This window comes from Danio aesculapii, chromosome 3, assembly GCF_903798145.1.
Source record: "Danio aesculapii chromosome 3, fDanAes4.1, whole genome shotgun sequence".
Taxonomy (NCBI): domain Eukaryota; kingdom Metazoa; phylum Chordata; class Actinopteri; order Cypriniformes; family Danionidae; genus Danio; species Danio aesculapii.
The window spans coordinates 55,740,195-55,761,688 of NC_079437.1; the positions used below are offsets into that span (position 1 = coordinate 55,740,195).

General features: G+C 36.1%; 1 protein-coding gene across 1 annotated transcript in view; it reads right to left on the reverse strand.

Moving 5' to 3' along the window:
• The window catches only part of cep112 (centrosomal protein 112), a 313,987-nt gene that overhangs the window by 286,854 nt on the left and 5,639 nt on the right, over positions 1-21,494 (reverse strand). Inside the window, exons 4-6 of the mRNA XM_056454261.1 lie at positions 19,578-19,708; positions 6,913-7,000; positions 1,334-1,411 (exon numbers count right to left, since the gene is read on the reverse strand). Coding sequence (XP_056310236.1) covers positions 1,334-1,411; positions 6,913-7,000; positions 19,578-19,708 — 297 coding nt within the window. The remainder of the gene's footprint in view (positions 1-1,333; positions 1,412-6,912; positions 7,001-19,577; positions 19,709-21,494) is intronic.

The following is a 21,494-nucleotide window of genomic DNA, read 5'->3' on the forward strand; positions in this document are numbered from 1 at the left end:
CATGCAGGATCCAAGAGGTCTTCTGCATTATTTGTGGTGCTTAGGGTGCAGTTCAACAGATGATTCATTGGAAAAATCGACCTTCTGCTGCCACTTTCCATTCAAATGATCACTAGAAGTCAAGTTATTATTTGTTGCTCTTACAACTGGGATCAACAACAAGACTTTTGTCAGGTAGTGCATATTATATATTTTGTCTCCTGGGAAAGCCTTATTTCTTTTAGTTTGGCTGGAATAATAATAAAAAAAACACATTTTAAATAAAATTGAAGGTCAAAATTATTAAGAATTTTTTTAATTGGTTACAGAATACTGTATATGTATGTGTGCATGTGTGTGTGCACATATACACATTATTCATCTTAAATATGATACTTATTACGATTGCAATTTATACTCAGGTGCGACTTATTGTGTATGACTGAGGGAAGGGAGGAGGGGGGGGGGGCATTACAACACTGTCTGTATTGCTTTAGTATGCAAATCAAATAAGAACACAAATGCACTCACAAAATTAGCATGTGTGTATTTTGGGCTAGTTTGCAGAGGATGATAACGTGACCAGTGTGATTTGGCATGCTTCACTGAAAGCAACACACTGAGGCAGCTCTGCAAAAAGCAGGATATACAGATTAAAATTCTGCACCTGCTAATCAGCTAATTAATTTCATTATTAGTCAAATAGCTTAATGGTGCAGTATGTATGTTTGACACCCAGTGGTTGAACTAGGTATTGCATGTCTGGTTGCCAGATTGATGACACCAACATGAGTGTGCCTGACTGTCGAGCCTAAAGGCTGATTTAAGTCGTGTTCTAAATAAAAGCAATTACACGTGATAAAAGGAATATTTTCCATGTTAAAAGGAGTTTTTGTCCACTATTGTCCACTGGAGGTCGCATTTTGGTCGCGGAGGCATACTTTGAGAGCCTTCCTGACTGAATGAATGAATCAAATACGCGGTTTTGCACCAAGGAAATCCAGGGTGCTAAACTATAATTGGCTAAACTGGCATTGGGCGGGTTAAAGTGACCAAAACTAAGACAAATGTTCCGGCACGGACCTTTTCAAAGCAGAATATCTACAAGAATGTTGACTTAGCATGTTTCTTAAATATCTGCAAACATATTATGATATTTTTATGCTTTGGAAGAGTCAAAAACTTTCATACAGCACCTTTAAATGGTTTGAATTGCTAAAGTTATCGTCCGTGATTTCAATAACATGAAATGGCCATATTCACAGCAACAAACAGTCAGATATGAAAACACATTAAGTCAAACTGAATTTCAAATGAATGGGGGGGAAATAAAAGCAAAAGCATCCAGCTTTACCCCCAGGTTCCAGCTGTTGAAGCGAGCCTCAAAGTCACTATCATCAGAGGAGATGGTGGGTCTCCTGTGAGCCTCCGCCTGCAGGAGAAACAGACAGTGAGGAACAAAGACACGACAAACGATGTCCAGGGATGGAGAACGCTCTGGGATTTCTAGCTGAGACAGCCATCGTTTGAGGGAAACAGACTCTAAAATCTGCTAGAGAGTAAGAAACTTCAATCTACAAACCCCAAACTCATGATAGTTGCATCATAATACTGCATTTTTAAGTCATTAAAGTCTACACGATCATGTGACTTTTGAAAGACCCTTTTCCTCCATTTTTTAAGGCTGCACACTACAGAAAAAAAGAATGCTTAAAAATACTTATTCATATTCTATTTTAGAAATACAGACTAATACTTATGAGTTTTTAAAGGATGAATTACGGTTTTCTACAATTATTTAAAATGCATATATACATTTGTACATAATGCATTGTACATATACAGTTGAAGTCAGAATTATTAGCCCCCCTTTGAATTTTTTTTCTTTTTTAAATATTTCCCAAATTATGTTAAACCGAGCAAGAACATTTTCACAGTATGTCTGATAATACTTTTTCTTCTGGAGAAAGTCTTATTTGTTTTATTTCGGCTAGAATAAAAGCAGTTTTAAATTTTTTATAAACCATTTTAAGGTCAAATTTATTAGCCCCTTTAAGCTATATATATTTTTTCAATAGTCTACAGAACAAACCATCATTATACAATAACTAGCCTAATTACCCTAACCTGCCTAGTTAACCTAATTAACCTAGTAAAGCCTTTAAATGTCACTTTAAGCTGTATAGAAGTGTCTTGAAAACTATCTAGTCAAATATTATTTACAGGGGGCTAAATATTATTAATAAACAGGGGGGCTAATAATTCTGACTTCAACTGTACATATATTTGTACACAGTATACAGTTGAAGTCAAAATGATTATCCCTCCAGTGATTTTATTTTCTTTTTCCAAAATGATGTTTAACAGGGAAATGATGTTTTCGCTGTATTTCCTATAATATTTTTTCTTCTGGAGAAAGTCTTATTTGCTTTATTTTGGCTAAAAAAAAGCAGTTTTTTATTTTTTTAAAACCCCATTTTAAGCTCAGTACTATTAGCCCCCTTAAGCAATTTTTTTTTCCTCGATTGTCTACAGAACAAACCATCGCTATACATTGACTTGCTTAATTAACCTACTGTAGTTAAGCCTTTAAATTGCACTTTAAGTGTGTACTCACACTAGACGTTTAACCCCCATTTGCTGGTTTGTTTGACAAGCGTGAGTGGTCTGAATCGGGCCCAGGCACGGTTATGTTGGCCGGCCGGCCCTGACCCATTTGAAAGAGTTGTGCCAGAACGCGGTTCAGTTGGGCCCTGGTGGGGTACACTTGAAGTGTGAGATCAAAGTGCACCTGAGCGTAAAACTGAAGACCCAAAGTCACTTTTAAGGAACTATTTCATGTGGATTTATTAATTATTCTCACTTTTCAATGAACGTTAACTGTTATGCTAGACAAGACGAAATAAATTGCGCTATTTGAGCATAAATAAACACGTGAACACTTTGATTTTTACTCGCTTAGTTCATGCGTCAAATTTACTTCACAGAGGATTCGCAGCATGGGCAGGGTTCTGTTTGCCTGGTGACTCAAGCTCTGTGCTAAATGGCTAACATGGTTTTTATTGAGATAGTAGCTGTGCTTTATATGCTTTAGGAAGGCTGAAAAACATTGTAGATTCATTCTGCGGCGTATATGAGTCCACTTGATACTTTCAGAGGTGCACCCAGCTCTGTGAGTTCATCAACTCCTCCAGAAACTATACCTGGATGATGCAAGCTTTTAGCAGTGCTTCAAACTGAGCCAAGCCCAGGTTGATGAGCTGTTGTCCAGTGTCTGCAAGACGATTTCCCCTCGGGACAACAGCAACAGGCACTATATCATAATCACGCCCCTACTGTTTGGTTAACGCAGCCCAAATGTCAGCTGAAGTTTAGATTTTTCAACTTGATCGATTCACGCAATACGCATGTTAAGTGAGTCAAACACACAAAATTCTCAACTTGTGCTACGTCATTTGCCCTGCCTCATTCGTAAGAATTGCGCTGCATGATGTGTTTTCGTGTCTTTGCATTGACTTAACATGTAAATCACTTGTGCTTGATGATTCATCCACGTCTGGTGTAAACGCAGCATTATAAATTATTAAGGATACAAACCCCCGCTGCACGACAGCTGCACCTTCAGCAAACCTCCTAATACTTGCAGCACAATGACTTTCATGAACATGTATGAGCCTTAAAAGTGGTGGATCTGTTTAGCAAAAGATTTGCCTGTGTGTCACTGCATATCAAACTTAAACTAAAATTTTGACTTAAAATAATACAAAACAATATAACTAAAGTAATCTCCATTGTATGGAGAAAGAGAGCTTCTCTTCTGTTAAACTGAACAGTCGCATCATCGATGACGTTAAAGCAAATCATGCAATTTGAGTGTAGGCCGTGGGGATGGGATTGGGGTACAATTGCACCTGAGCACGATTCAAGACAACCGTGCCTAGTGTGAGTACACCCTAAACTGAATACTAGCATCTTAAAAAATATACTGTCATCATGACAAAGAGATGCGGCATGGTGGCCCAGGGGTTAGCAATGTCACCTAACAGCAAGAAAGTCACTAGTTCAAGTCCCAGCTGGGTCAGTTGGCATTTCGGTGGGAAGTTTGCATGTTCTCCCCGTCTCGGTGTGGGTTTCCAGGTGCTCCGGTTTCCTCCACAGTCCAAAGACATGCGCTATAGGTGAACTGAATAAACTAAATTGACCATAGTGCGTGTGTGTGAATGCGAGAGTGTATGTTTCCCAGTATTCGGATGCAGCTGGAAGGGCATCCACTGTGTAAAACATATGCTGGATAAGTTGGCGGTTCATTCCACTGTGGCGCCCTCTGATAAATAAAAGGGACTAAGCCGAAGCAAAATAAATGAATGAATCATGGCGAAGATAAAAGAAATCAGTTATTAGGAATGAGTTAATAAAACTATTATGTTTAGAAATGTGTTGAAAAAATCTCTCTGTTAAACAGAAATTGAGAAAAGAATACACATGGGGGGCTAATAATTCAGGAGGGCTAATAATTCTGACTTCAACTATATATATATATATATATATATATATATATATAAAAGAGAGAGACCAAGTAACTGAGAGCGGACTGGAGATCTGAACAAATTCCCCTTATGGCACACCAGATGTTTGACTGTTTCACATCATTTCTGCTTTTCCCTTCACATGCAGTAAATTCCTGCAGTGGGTCACATGACCACCACCCCCCCCCCCCCCCCCCTCCCTTCTTTTTTTTTTTTTTTTTTTTTTCCAAGCGCTGCTCTTTTGTCAGGAGAATTCAGATCTTTTTGAGCTCAACATAATTTGAATGCAACCAGGGAACAGATGACACACGTTTACTTACCCAACCCCAACTCTTCCTCATCAGAAACCAGGAATAAAGCTGAATTCTAATGAAGTTGATGGATACTTCTGAAGTGTAATGTATATGCAAAAGCATGCTAATAGGACTGTTTATTTGCCAGTAACCTGGGTTAAGGCGGTGAACTGTATGCAAATGCAAAATCGGCACATTTAAGGTCTGTTTTCCTTAAAAATCTCCACTGGCTGAGTGATATGCGATATAAAGTGGGTCTCAGATTGTACAAGAGGCACTGCATTAAATTACATTTTCCCCGCCATGTCTTTATAATATGAGCATTTATTTTACCCCATTATATTCAATGGAGCTTCTGCACTAACCTGCCGATTCTGACAGGCGCGTGCGAGTAAAAGGCTTTTTCTCTCGTTTTACTCTTGAGCAACTAAATGAATGCCAAAGTCTATTTAACTGATTGTATTTTAATTACATTACAACATCGATGCTGTAAAAGGAATCGTATAAAATGGAAAAAACTCACAATAACCGGTCACCGGAAGTTTATCAGTAAGGGAACAACACTAGCTCAGCATATACCCTATATAGGACTGCGGGAAGGAGGCAAACAACTTATGTTACAGGAAGTTGTCTAAACAGAAACACTTGATAAAACTCAAGGCAACATTCCTAGCTATGAACCCAAAGTTATTCAAACTTGTGCAGCAGTTGTGCGAAAGGGTTAGTTCACCCAAACAATTATTTTGCTATTAATCACCTTAGACCTTCGTTCATTTTCAGAACAAAAGATTAAGATATTTTAGATGAAATCTGAGTGCTCCCTCATCCTTCATAGACAGAAACAGTCCCGAGAGGTTCAAAGTCCAGAAAAGGAACCGAAAACATTGTCAAAACAGTCCATGTGACTTCGATGGTTCAACTTCGATCATACGAGGCTCAAAGAACACTTTGGTCATTCATTCATTTTCTTTTCAGCTTAGTCCCTTTATTAATCTGGGGTCGCCACAGCGGAATGAACCGCCAACTTATCCAGGATGTTTTACGCAGCGGATGCCCTTCCAGCTACAACCCATCACTGGGAAACACCCATACACTCTCATTCACACACATACACTATGACCAATTTTAGCTTACCCAATTCACCTGTACCACATGTCTTTGGACTGTGGGGGAAACCGGAGCACCCGAAGGAAACCCACGGGAACGCAGGGAGAACATGCAAACTCAGAAATGCCAACTGACCCAGCCGAGGCTCAAACCAGTGACCTTCTTGCAGTGTGGCGACAGCACTACGTACTGCACCACCCACACTTTGGTCAAGAGAAAAAAAAAGTAGAGATGATCGCCTGTATCTTCTATAGCAGTGTTTCCCAACCCTTTTCATGAAGGCACACCGACAATACACATTTTCAACCTCTTCCTAATCAAGCACGCCTGAATCAACTAATCAGAACATAAGAAGAGACTCCAAAACCTGAAATGAGTGGGCCACATAAAGGTGACAACCAAAATACAGTTGAAGTTTTTTTAATATTTCCCAAATAATGTTTAACAGAGCAAGGACATTTTAACAGTATTTCAGATAATATTATTTTTCTTCTGTAGAAAGTCTTATTTAGTTTATTTCGGCTAGAATAAAAGCAGTTTTTAATCTATTTACTAACCTGAGCTAAATTATAACACAACTGTTTGTTTAGAGCAGTGTTAAAGTGAAATTTATATCTGATTTAATGCGACAGTTCACCCAAAACTGAACATTTACTGACCCTCTGTTAGTAAGCTGTTTTGAAGAAAGCTGAAACCTGTAACTATTGACTTCCATAGTAGGAAAACAAATACTATCGAAGTCAATGATTACAGGTTTCCAGCTTTCTTCAAAACAGCTTATTTTGTGCTCAACATAAGAAAGAAAGACAAACAGGTTTGGAACAAATATTGGGTGAGTAAATGATGACAGAATATTCAGTTTTGGGTGAACTATCCCCTTTAAGTTAAGTTTGCACCATTTACTCTTTGTTATTTTCTTATTATCACTGTTGAAACCGCCTACAATACATTATGTATCCATATAGTGCTATACAAATAAATGACAATACATGAAATTAAGTTCTCACCATCTTGACATCATCCTTCAGAGTGTGTTTGATGGGACTTGAGGACAGGGGTCTGGAGGGTGATGCATTGCTGAACAATCTCTGCTTCCTGTAAAAGAGAAAACAATTCATATGGTACTGTATTAGCGCTTGTCCTTTACAATACACTAAAATGGCCTTAAAATGTTTCAATATCTAAGACTCGAGATACTTTAGTCTTTTCTGTTTCCTGGATCTCCATTAACACATCTACATGTAGGTATAGAAGCATAAAAAAAAAAATTCTTCGATACATGTTCAATTTTTCTCAGTAGTGGGTTGCGGCTGGAAGGGCATCCGCTGTGTAAAACACATGCCGGAATAGTTAGCGGTTCATTCCACTGAAACTTAAGGGACTAATCTGAAAGAAAATGAATGAATGAATGTTAAATTGTTTCTATGGTCATCTATAAAGCAACAGCAGGCATACCACACACGCATGTCTGTTGGGGGCATGTATTATATATCATTTCCAGTGATATTCTGATCTCTTTCTTTGCGCAGACAGTCCCAGTTTGATCTGCTGAACTGAGGCCACCAATGACAGCTTCAAAGGCTGAGACTCATCTGACTAGATGTCGCTGATTTCGACAGCCATGACACATTTGTTTCACGGGCAAATTAAGAACGTGTTCCCAGGCTAATTATGAATGCTTAACGCAAATCTCAACTAATTAAACTAATCCCTTGTTAGTCGAATGATGAAGAGAGAGAGAGAGAGGATGTGTTGACTATATGAAAGTCTCGACAAGTATTTGGGAGCACATACGGCCTCTTTTTTTCCTCATTTTCTTTTTTTCTGTGATTTCATTTGGACTTACTATTAAGCTCTATCCTAAAATAAACATCAAACAGCCATTTTAAAAGCGCTGCTGTGATTTATTTTATTTTTTGCTGTCAATCACATAGAGTGCATGGACTTTTATCATATATGACATAAATCACTGCAAGTAGAGATGTACCAGGCCAATATACAAGACATTTCTATTGGGACTTATAACATATAGCATTTATAACTGTTTGGTATTTGCTGCATTTAACCTATTACTTTATGTCAGCATTAAAACAAGTGTCACAAGCAAAGAGAAATTTGTGACAAACATGTTGCTAATTGAAAGCAGCCAAACAACAGGGATTAGTTCAATTTAGGTGTTTACTTTGCACCTAAATAGACATGGGGCGTTTTCAAGGTATACCACGGTTTGGAAAAGGTCAAGGTTTTAAAGCTGCCAACATTTTCTGTAAAACCGTTCCTAAGGTATGTGTAAGATTTTTTTTATTTTCATTTGTAAATAATTTAATTGTTATTTATATATATATTTGATTTGTAAACATATAAATTGTATAATTAAATACCTAAAGAAAATCTGTGTCTTTGAAACTAATGAAGACAGCAGAAGTCAATGATTCATTTGAATTATTTAGCCTGACATGTTTACTGCTCCAAATTATTATAAATCTTAAAAAAAAATATATATATATTTTCAAAGGGGAAAAAGTTGTTGTTTTGTTCCCAGACATTTAAAAAGAATATATTTTAAAGCAGTAATCGCAATACCGTGAAACCGGGATATTTTTATCCAAGGTTATCATACCGTCAGAAACTTATACCGGCCCATGCCTACACCTAAATGCACTTAAAAGACTACAACCTCTCCAGTATCAAGACTAAAGGAGCATTCACTTAAATTGCGCTCACTTTACATGGCTGTCTTAAATACTCAGTTGTGAAATTCCAAGGAATGTTATTCCGAAATAACAACCGCTGAATAACACAGGGTCATCCAGGAACTTCAAATAATCTTGACCGTCAGTGAATACATTCACATTCATATACTTGCATCCACATTCATATGTATCCGCTTGTCCGTTACACTGCTGAATTTGCCTGTTTGGCGTCATCTTGTGAATAATTAATACATATGCATCACTCAACCATTTTGTTTCTGTCAGCTTAGCATTTTTGACTGTTTGGAGCCATCTTGTGACTGAAAAATCTGCAGGTTATTGTTTGTTCCATCAGCTCCACTCAGCCAGTTTCGTTTCTCTCTGATTTATGTTTAATTAAAAAAAACGAATAAAATATTATGGAGCAATGTTATGTTATGTTAATAAGTGGGACAAAGTACATCCTGGACAATTGTTTTAGTAGAATAAACCTCTTCGGTTTTCCGGATAAGGGCCTTTAGAAATGCGCGTCTCATGGAACAGAATGCCATGACTAACCACGGTTAGACTAAGGAAATGCATTACCAGTAGGGGGCAGGCAAGCTTCATTCTCAGTAGGGGCCAATTCTGAAGGCAAAGGACTCGATGCCGCGGATGGCTGTTTCTCCTTGGAAAGAGGGGGTGTTTTCTTCATGTTTTGTTCATATTTGCTAAAATCTAATACAAAGCTGCGTCTGGGATACCTGTGTTTTTTGTCTTCTGATAAGAGAATTAGTTTCATTTTAGACACTGTATTGCCAACACAATCTCACGGCAATTCGTAACTTTTTGCTTTAGTGGCTAATTCGTATGAATTTGTACGATCTAATTCATACAATTTAGTACGATTTTTTCATCCCCCAATGGTTTTGGGGTGGGGTAAGGTGCCACGCCTCCTTTTTAAAATCATACAATTTCGTACGACTGAACTCGTATGAATTCATACGAATTTGCCACTAAACTGACAAAATGTAAAATACTTAAGTTTTCTCGTGAGATCAGGCTGGTATTGCCGACTCGCCACAGCTATGGCTCAAATATTACACTTTTGACTGTAGGCCCCCATACAAAACTTTTCTCAGAGCTCAGTTAAATTGTTCTTTGATTAGGCTAGTTATCAATACACTATTAATGCCAAAACGAATGGCAAAATACAGGTTGTAATTTAATTTAATATAGTTTAAATAAATAACTAAAATAGAATTTAATAGCCTAATAATGTAGGTTAAATAAATATAACATATTTTAAAATGAAATAAATAGGCTATTTTCTGAAAAATAGCCACGTCCATGTTTATTTCATCGAATTAAACACAAATAAGATAAATAAGTATATTCCGTGTATTTGAAGAAGCAGTCAATCATGAACAAAAAAAATAGGCTATATACAACAGCCTTCCGATTTGCATTGGGCTGCTGATAAGCCTGTCAGGTCTTTATTCTGTGAAAACAACCTCCTGGATGTACTTTGTCCCTAATGGTGCGTTCACACCAGATGCATATTAAGCGGCAAGCACGAGTGATCTGAAGATGCGAATTGACATCCTGTGGCACTATTCATGCAAATGAGGCGACAAGTTGAATGTTTTGCACATTTAATCATCCCAGTTGAAAATTCTGAACTTAAGCGGACATTCGTACCATGTTAACCAATCTGGACCTTGGTCTAGTATGGTCGTAATTAGGATGTAGCGCCTGTTGTTGGTGTCCTGAGGGGAAATCCTCCTGCCGACATGAGACAATAACTCATCAAACTTGCCTTGGCTCAGTCAGAAGCACCGCTGAAAGCCTTCATCATCCAGATATACTTACTGAAGGAGTTTATGAACTCACAGACCTGGGTGCATCTCTGAAAGGATCTAGTGGCCAAATAAATCTACGCTCTTTTTCAGCCTTCCTAAAGCACATAAAGCACAACTGTGCGCACACAGCCACGGCCTTTCGCCAGGCGAAAGTATAAAGTATAAATATAAGATGCAGTATGTATGATTGACACCCAGTGGATGAACTAAGTATTGCACTCCAAAATTACAACACTTTTTCCACATCGCCCCTCCACTGACGAATCCATGCAAACGCAGTTTGCCATATTGACGACACCAACAGGAGCGTGCATGCCTGACTATCAAGCCTACATCGTATCTTGTCTACAAGCAATGAGACACAAGAACATGTTTCATATTAAAAGCAGTTTTTGTCCTAACCATCTGGCATCTGGAATGGATCACAAAGTAGAAATGTGTACTTTGGTCAGATGAATCAGTGTTTCAGGTGTTTTTGGGAGAAATGGACGCTGCGTGATCTGGACCAAAGCAGAAAAGGATCATCCAGACTGCTAGCTAGGGTCTGTCATGGTATGGGGTTGTGTCAGTGCCCTTGGAAAAAGGTAACTTGCACTTCTGTGATGGCACCATTAATGCTAAAAAGTACATCAAGATTTTGGAGAACAATATACTCCCTTTTTTCCAGGGACACATATACAAATTTCAATAAGACAAATCAAAACCGCATTCTGCAAACATTACAAAGTCCTGGCTGTGGAGGAAGAGAACACAGGTACTTGACTGGCCTGCCTGCAGTCCTGACCTGTCTCCTATAGAGAATGTGTGGCACATTTTAAAGCGCAAAATGCAACAACGAAAACCCTGTACTGTTGCCCACCTTAAGACTAGTTTGCAGAAAAAGTGGGAGAAAATTACACCTGAAACACTTCATCACTTGTGTCTTCAGTCCCTAAACGTCTTTTAAGTGTTGTGAAATTGAACGGCAACATTACAAACTCCAACTTTTTTTGGAATACGTGTTTATTTGAAAAAAATTATAATAATAAAAATCACAAAGAACACGTTAAATAATGCTTGTTGTAATGTCCGCAATGAAACACAAATCAAAGTAAATTTAGAAATCTCTTGCGTTTTCATATTGTCACAACTTTTTTGATTTGGGGTTGTATGACAAGGATCACCTCAGGTACTGGTTATGCTTTATTCAGTCTTAAATGCTACAAATGTGAGTTTGAAGATCATTTTACGTGACATTTGTTGCCATACTAAAAGCAGCAGCAGATAGTTTGCCTCAGATCTTGAAAATAAAATAAACATAGGCTATAGTTTGAACTGTGACTAGAGCAGGTTATCGAGAGTAATACAAAGCAGACATTCGGACACAGGACACATATTTTCCAACACAATCTCATGGCAATTCGTAACTTTTTGATTTAGTGGCTAATTCGTATGAATTCGTACGATCTAATTCGTACGATTTAGTACGATTTGCTCATCCGCCAATGACGGTTAGGTTTAGGGGTGGGGTTAGGTGCCACGCCTCCTTTTTAAAATCGTACAATTTCGTACGACTGAACTCGTACGAATTCGTATGAATTAGCCACTAAACTGACAAAACGTAAAATACTTACGTTTTCTCGTGAGATCAGGCTGATATTTTCATATGAGAATAACTGACTTCAGCATAGCTATTTTTTAGATGAACAAATATGTTCACTTTACATGTTTCTTAAATATCTGCAAACATATTATGGTATTTCTATGATTTAGAAAAATCAAAAATGTAGATACAGCACCTTATAGCAGTGTGCAGTCATGGCATGAGATGTAATGCAGGATGCCAACCAGAAGGGGGCTGAAAGGCAACAATATGTATATCTGGCTCAGTGTTTGACCACAACATCAAAGAACAGATCTAAAGGGGCACAGCAGCTAAATCTGCTGGACTTCATGCAAACTACTCACACACAAACACGCACACACACAATCTACCTTCCCTTTGAGCTGCGAGATGAGGGCCAGCCATTGTGATTGGCGCCTGGCCGTTAACAGGTGGATGGGGATAATTGAATCAGATGAAAGTGTGCGATCAAAGAGCTGAGGGGGGACGATCATGGAGGTGCTGCTGCCCCGCGGCCTGATTAAAGCCCGCGTCCTGACCTGCAGCTGCTCAGTGCGGGACATGTCCACTTAAAAACACAAGGCCAAAGCGTTCACGCGTACTTGACTCAAACCCGGGACTCTGGAGCACATCTGATGTCTCTTATAGCCGTAGCTGTCGCATTTGGCAATAGCTGGAGACTCTGGCTAATGTTTGGGTGAACATATAAAACTCGGATAGACAGAGGGGAAGGTTCACATGAGGAAACAATGGCAGCCGGGTCTTTAGATGATCTGAACAGCATGCGAGTGCTGACCTGCTGCCACAAGGGTTTTGCTGTGGGGTTGTTTGGGTGTTTTGGGTGGTTGCTAGATAGTAAAGCTGAACAATTAATCAATTAAAGATCAAAATATACCCATGCAACCTTAATTATAAATGGTCACAATTTGCATATGTTTATTAAACCTTTTTTTTTTCGATCAAAGTTGTGCATGACTATATGTTTGACTATAAGACAGCAATATTGTATGGTATTCAGGGGGGCTGATAATTCTGACTTTAACTGTATATGAAATGCTCATCTGGTAGACCTTCATAGACATGGGACAGAGTAAATTTGTTTTTATTTTATGATTCCACATATTAGAAGAAAAATTGTTGCAAAAAAAGTAATTTTAGGCTTCAAAAATCAGTACTTTTTGCACAAATTCTAGGAGGGACTGGATGAGCACAGAGCAGATAAAATCCACAGGCCTTATTTTAGCAGATACAGCCTAGTGACTGCACTTGATTGGCACGAATAAAATAGCAGGAAAAAAGCAGCGAAATCATAAAAACAGTCAAAAAATTCGAAATAATATGACTTTTTTTTTATGTGGTATAAAAAAATAAGTGGAATTTAACATGACAAACCAAAATCACTTAAATTAATTCATTTTAATGAGACTCCAAGTGATGCTTAAGCACTTATTTAATGTATTATGTATTATGCACTTGTGTTATGTATTTAATTATGTTTAAACATTTACATTTTGCCTTTTTAAAAAAGATCATATTTTACATGCTAAAATTTCAAGAATAAAGCAAAATGTGTTCGTTTCCAGTAACAAAAAATCCATAATCGCGATACTACCTCTGAATCATGTTGAGATAAGATAAACCTTGCGTGTATATTATAAATTACCTTTAAATTAGACTTTCAATATCTAAAACAGACTTTAAAATTTCATGATATTGTTTCACCAATAGGTGGCAACAAGCAGGCACTAAAAATGTATTGGTAAGTGAATAATTTGTTTTATCCAGAGATGAAACCTGAAGTCTTTATGAGCGAGGCATTACATCGTTAACTCAAAATTAGATTTAAAAGAATAGTAAAGAACTTCAAGTGTTATTTTGTTGGTTTATCTATTCAGAATTGGTCTATAAAAATGGTCTATTACAAATTAGTCTCTATAATTTCTGCAACAAATTAATAATAATAATAATAATAATAGCAATGTGATTCACATTTATCCAGAGTTGTACAAGTTTTCGAGTTCGAGCTTGAGCTCTCGCACCTCCTCCTATAAGCTGTTTTAATGCGTACACCCACCCTACACCCCTAACCCCAACCCCCAGTGACATCACTCGCAGAAGTAGTGCAAGTAAGTAGGAGCTGAAGCTCAAGCTCCCCCTTGCTGGAGCTCAGCTCTGCCCAAGTGGCTCTGATGTGAGCACCACTTGTGATTTGGGGTATGGTAAAACATAAGGCAACGTGGGGAGAACATCCAAACTCCACACAGAAATGCCAACTGGCCCAGCTGAGACTCGAACCAGTGACTATCTTTCTGTGAGGCGACAGTGCTAACCACTGAGCCACCGTGCCACCTGTGACTCAACAAACACCACTAATCATCTGAATTTTACACATATTCATTCTTAATAATTCAGAAAACAGCTGAAGCTCTTCTTGAACACACATCAGCAAATCTCTGAATGTGTCACTGATCCCAAGTCAAGCACATAACACACTTGCTTAAACTCACCGAATATTGTAGCCAAAGTTAAGGGAAGACCACCATCGTGTGGACAAACATGGAACTGTCAAACCATTTCACAAATTATTTTTCACATCCTGCCTTTATTTTCATGACAATTATAAAAGATATTTATGATTCTCATAATGTAGAAAAGTCATCACAGTAAATAGATAGGCCTAATTTTTTATTTGGTTATAAGATTTAAATCAAACGTTATTTATTTATTTATTTATTTATTTATTTATTTATTTATTTATTTATTTATTTATTTATTTAATAATTTACTTATTTATGTATTTATTTAACTAACTATACATATTTATTTACTTATTTATTATTATTTTCACTTATTTACTAATTTACTAATGTATTTATTTATATAAATATTTATTAATTCATTTATTTACTAATTTACTAATTTATTTATTTATTTATATAAATATTTGTTAATTCATTTATTTATTTATTTACTTATTTACTAATTTATTTATTTATTTACTTCATATATTTATTTATTTACTTATTTACTAATTTATTTATTTATTTACTTCATATATTTATTTATTTACTTATTTATTATTTTAATTCATTATTTACCTATTTATTTACTTGTATCTTTATTTATATATTTATTTATATATTTATTTATTTATTTATTTATACTGTATAGGTTTTCTTCATTTTTGGTTTAATTTATTTATTTATTTACTTGCTTAATTTTTTGCAGCAATGAGAATGTTAGCCACCTAATTCTTTTAACTGCTACCTACTTCTTTTAAGTGGATATCTCTTGTATCAATCCACAAATAAAAAAATGAATATATAAACAAAACTCTCCATAAAAGCCTTCAGAATATAGATAGGAACAAAACAGTTTCTTTAATCAAAGTTAAAGCAAAGATTTCTGGCTCAGTTTAAGAAAGAGAGAGATATAAAAAAAAACTCCTCTCCTTGCCTCTGTTAAACATAATTTGGGAAATATTTAAAAAAGAAAAAAAATAATAGTAATGGTAATAATGGTAATTAGGCAAGTTATTGTATAACGATGGTTTGTTCTGTAGACTATCGAAAAAAACATTAGCTTTTAATTTCGACCTTAAAATGGATTTCAAAAATTTAAAACTGCTTTTATTCTTGCCAAATAAAACAAGACTTTCTCCAAAAAAACAAAAACATACTGTGAAAATTCCCTTGCTCTGTTAAACAGCATTTGGGAATTATTTAAAAAAAGAAATAAAAATTCAAAGGGGGCTCATAATTCGTAATAATGATTTGTAATAATCCAAATCATTGTATAAGAGTGTTTTGTTCCATAAACAATCAGGAAAAAAATGCTTAAAGGGGCTAATAATATTTCTAATAAAAATTATTTTAATTACACCTTATTTTTACATATTTTATTTAATATGTTCTGCTAACATATAATATTTAGGTGTCCTAATTTTAGGCTCGTTATTATAGGATGTTAATAATTGTTATTTTATCTACAGATTTGGCTTCAGTACTGACTAATGTATGTGCGCATGGGGCCGGTATACGTTTCTGACGCTATAACCTTGAATAAAAACACCAGTTTTACGGTATCACAGTATTGTGATTACTGCTCTAAAATAAGTTATTCTAAAATAATAATTTATCCCCATTGAACACAATACATTTTATTTTAGGAAACATTCAGAATATTTTGGAACAGTAAACATGTCAGGCTAAATAGTTAAAATAAATAATTGATATTTGCTTTCTTCCTTAGTTTTAAAAACACTTAATTATTTTACAACATATAAGAAATACATGAAAAACCCCTTACATATACCTTAGGAATGGTATGACAGGGAGTTTAAGCAGTTTTAAAACCTTGACTTTTCCAAAAGGCGGTAAACCTTGAAACCGGTTATCGCTCCATGCCTAATGTACACAGATATAAAATTGTATAGCATCCAATAGAAAATATTAATTTTTAAAAAATAGTGAGGGATAGATAAATACAACAAATATTTCTTAAGTTAAAAACATTATAATGTCTTATGCCTGAATTCTTTAAACTGGCTCGAAATGCTCAAGCCCTAAACACAAACACACAGATGATGAATTAATCTCATCGTTAAAATTCGCAAATAAGTGTTAACAATTGTGGCTCCTGGTCAACTACCGATTCAACATTTCAGATCCTGTAATGTGATTATTGTGGATGCACATATTGTGATATTTATGCTGAAACTATACATTGTTCAACACTAATCATCATGTATTTAAAATGTAATATTAAGACAAAACGAATGTTCACAAAAGTCTTCAAACAATGTTAAGTCAGAAAAGAGACTCCCATGACAATTGTTTTCACCCATGAAAAGCACAAAGCAGAAGAGCTGACTGACTGACTGAAGGCAAACAGCCACATCAGAGAAGAGCCCAGAGCTCGAAGCTTTAATCTGATCTAAATGAGAGCGACACATAAAAGACACGGCTGCAATTTTCTCCAGCAGGACTTGAGTCTGTGATCTAAATGCCTTTAATGGTCTTCTCCAGATCGAGCGCTGAAGCACAAGTCCAGGCTTTCAAGCAGATGGCCTTCCTCTATCTACTCCAATTGAGAGAGCTCTAATTTCAGAAGAGCCAGTTTAATCTTCGACTGAGGGTCAATGGACACTTTCAAGTCAAGACTCTAAATTACAGAACCACACATGCATTAATTCGTGTAGCTAAACACAAGCATGTGTCTTTGACGATGATTTTGTCTGGATTAGTTGACTATTAAAGGCTCGTTCACACCATGAGGGACCGAATCTTTCACATAGCAACATTTCTCATGTGTAAAATTGCTTGTACATGCTTCTTTCCCTCAGATATCAGATATGCGAATGTCTGTTCTGGATCATATTCCTGCAGATTCATCACAGTGCATTTAGTACATCTCCTTTGTACACAATCATTTTAGGCCTTTTTGTTTTTACACTACCTGAAAAAAGTCTTGTCGCCTATCCAAGTTTTAGGAACAACAAATAATAACTTCTAGTTAATCATTTGGTATCAGAAGTGGCTTATATGAAAGGCGAAGGCCTCTAGATTACGCTTATTTTACCAAAATAAAATATGATCAAGCCTTGTTTTTTTTTATTATTTAATTAGGACAGTAAGGGATGACTTTGCTTAGACAAAAGTCTTGTCATATGACAGAAATAATGTACAGTATAAAATATAAAGTCATGCTGCAGTGGAAAAAGACTTATAATTGTTTATGACTCCATCATGAGCTTGGAGGACTGCATCCATACATCTCTGCAATGACTCAAATAACTTATTAATAAAGTCATCTGGAATGGCAAAGAAAGCATTCTTGCAGGACTCCCAGAGTTCATCAAGACTCTTTGGATTCATCTTCAATGCCTCTTCTTTCATCTTACCTTCTGCTCAATAATATTCATGTCTGGTGACAGGGCAAGCCAATTCTGGCAGTAAAGGATTGAGAAAAGCTCACAAGCTGGACCTTGAACTTGGAATGCCTGGAGCACAGTTGTTGTTGGGAAACCGGAAATGAGATATACATTGAGATATACATAACGCGTTTAGTACTATTTATGATTTTATGACTTCTAGGCTGGATTACTGTAATGCTCTGTTTTCTGACTGCCAAGCATCCTCTTTTAATAAACTATTATGTTGTTGGAAAAAACTAAAATGTAATCGTGATTAAAAAAATTAAAAATTAAAAAAATTTTTTACATAAAATTCTGTATGTGTGTGCAGTTTGTATATTTATTTTGTACATATAATACATGCATGCATGGATATATTTGAGAAAATATTTATTTATATTTAGATTTTTTAAAAATCTGTAAAGAAATCATTGCATTTTGTAGATATGTTATTGCACAAAAAATAATACTTAATACATCATATAAAGTATGCAGTTATTATATATTAACAAGGGCAATGGTGTGTAGAGAGTAGTATTAGTAAACAGAGGCTGTAAGAGCACTTGTGATTCTTGGTTCTTAGAAAAAGTTGAGTTTTAGGGACAGATCTTATCTTAAGCTAATTACTTTATTAACAGTTTGCACTTTTAAAAAATAAAGAACATAGCGGGTTCTCATAATACAGCTTTTCTAGGAGAAGATTATGCTTCTGAAACCTATATACTTTCAACCTATATTCAAACCTATATTTCTTTCAATAAGTTTTGACTTCCAACAAGACAATCGTTATAGATGACGCACTGGTGGATTTGATATCCAGTCTTTCTTCTCCCAGCAGAAAGTATTTGAGCAGCTTGTGTCAGCACTGACCATAGACATGTGACAGAGGCAGCGAATGAGGTTACAGAACTGCAGGAAAAGGAGGATTTGAACAGGCTGGCTCGACAAAAGCTAAATTGTAGTGGTACTACTGTAGTAGTACCAGTTAATGGAATTTTACCAGAAAGGATAAACTGTAAGAGATTGAAGATGTAGAGCAGGGGTCACCAATCTCGGTCCTGGAGGGCTGGTGTCCTTCCAAGGTTTAGCTCCAACTTGCCTCAAAACACCTGCCTGGGTGTTTCAAGTATACCTAGTAAGACCTTGATTAGCTTGTTCAGGTGTGTTTGATTAGAGTTGGAGCTAAAATCTGCAGGACACCGGCCCTCCAGGAACAAGTTTGGTGACCCCTGATGTAGAGAGTGGGGATGGAGATGTGGACAACTATGATGAATGATGGGTGTTCCAGATCTGAGAAATCTGCAGAGCTTTTTGTATGCGTTATAATATAATATGAATATGCTTTGTAAACAGTCATACACAGCGGCACGGTGGGGCAGTGGATAGCACAATCACCTCACAGCAAGAGGGTAGTTAGTTCGAGCCCTGGCTGGGCCAGTTGGCATTTCTGTGTGGAGTTTGCATGCGCTATAGGGAATTGAATAAGCTGAATTGCCTGTAGTGTACGCATCCGTTACACCACTAGGAGATGCTGAAACCTGATTTATTACCTGATCTCAACACAACCTAACTCTAGCACAGCACTGTTGAGTTAAGATTAGCAGGAGGTTGAGTGTCATACCTGTGTGTGTTTGAGATGGGCAAATCAGACCATGTGCTTTCAGTCGGCTCTAACTCACCAGACACCCAGTCTGGCATTGCTGCAGATCTCTGACCCTGTGACCTTGTCAACGGCTCATCGAAATATATGGACTGAAAACAGCAAAACACACAACAATCAACATTCACAACTCACTAAACCTCAAAGCTAAAACACACTTACTAATGAATAACTTACAGATGAAGTTGTCTACATGCATTGTTGCCAAGTCAGTGGTTTTCCCACAGAATTGGGCTACTTTTGACCTGTGTCCGCAGGTTTATTTATTTTTTTATTACACAGGTTAAAGTTTTGGCATTTTGCCTATATTATATTTACCTGAAATTGTGGTAAACATTTGACAGGGTTTCTGCAGGTTTCTTCAAGTCAAATTTAAGACTTTTTAAGACTCTTTTTAAGACCAATATGAATGAAATTTTAGACTTATTTAGGGCTAAACATTAAGGACTTTTTCTAATGAGCTAGCTACTTCTCTAAATAGTTTTGGTATTAATGGAAGATCATGTAAAGGGATGTGTTGCTTTAGTTTTCTTTCCCAGATTAGGGAATTTGCAGCAAAATGTCTAACAGCTGTTGTGAATTGTCTCTCTATGCAATAGAAAACTTAAATAAAAATAAAAGTTTTGAAATGGATCATTGGTGATAGGGTGTTGGTCCAATAGGGTAGCTTTACCTGGACATAGGTAAATTAAGACTTGTTTAAAATGATTTAAGACCAACAACACAATATTTCAGTGAATTTAAGACTTTTTAAGGCCTTTTTGAAATTTAAGACATTTTAAGACCTCATACATACCCTATTTGAGTAAATAACCTACTCAACCGAATGTATATTATGCCAATTTAAAATAAAAAAAATAAACTACTAGGGAGGATGTGTGTGTGTGACCTTCAATCATTTTGTTTTCATAGTGACAATTGGCAAGACTCTCTGGGATTTTTGCTAAATAATAACTAAAACAGTATATTTAATTCATATAATTACTCATAAAAGTGATTTAAAAAATGTTTAATGCACACAGAGATGTAAATGACATTCAAACATTTCTAAAATAAATAAATAAATAAATCACCACAAGCCGCTGAAGGATTTGATTCATCAGCTGTCAATCTGAAGGTAAGATGATTTTATTTATGAAAACCAAACATTTAACATTACCAATAAACAATAGTAAAAGAAAATCTGTAAAATTCCATTCAGTAATGTACAATATTTATTTTTACTAGTGCTGGGCAAAGATCGTAATTAATCGCATACGAAATAAAAAGGTTTGTTTTGAAATAATATATGTGTGAGTAGTCTGTATATTTATTATGCATATATAAATACAAACATCCATGCATCTATGTGAGAAAATGTTTATTTATATTTAGATATAAAAAATATATGTGTATTGTAAAAGTTATATATGACTAATATCACATGATTAGCAGTGCTATATAAATGTATATCGGCACTGCTGGAAGGCATGCGTTGGCTCAAGGCCGTGGGCTGAGTGCCTTAGTGTCCCACCAGTGATGATATACAGCCTTATCGCACTGCTACCATTATACAAAATTGCGTTTATGCAACAGTTTGATGGCATAATTGTGAATCTAAAAGAGAAAATCAAACATGGAGCGCCTCAAAAACCCTTTTGTAAGAGGAACTACTTTCTTCTGCCATTCATTCACATCTACAGCTGACGTCAGAACAGCAGAAACTGTTGCTAAATCAATCACTTTAGAGCTAGTCTAATGTCTAAAGTGATAACAAAACATGTGATTTTGCTCACATTTTAAGATTATAAGGCTGAACACCATGAAATGCCATCAGTCTAGAGATTTCCCAGTATTTCTCTGTTGCAATCAGGATTTCACAAAAATTAACCCTGAATG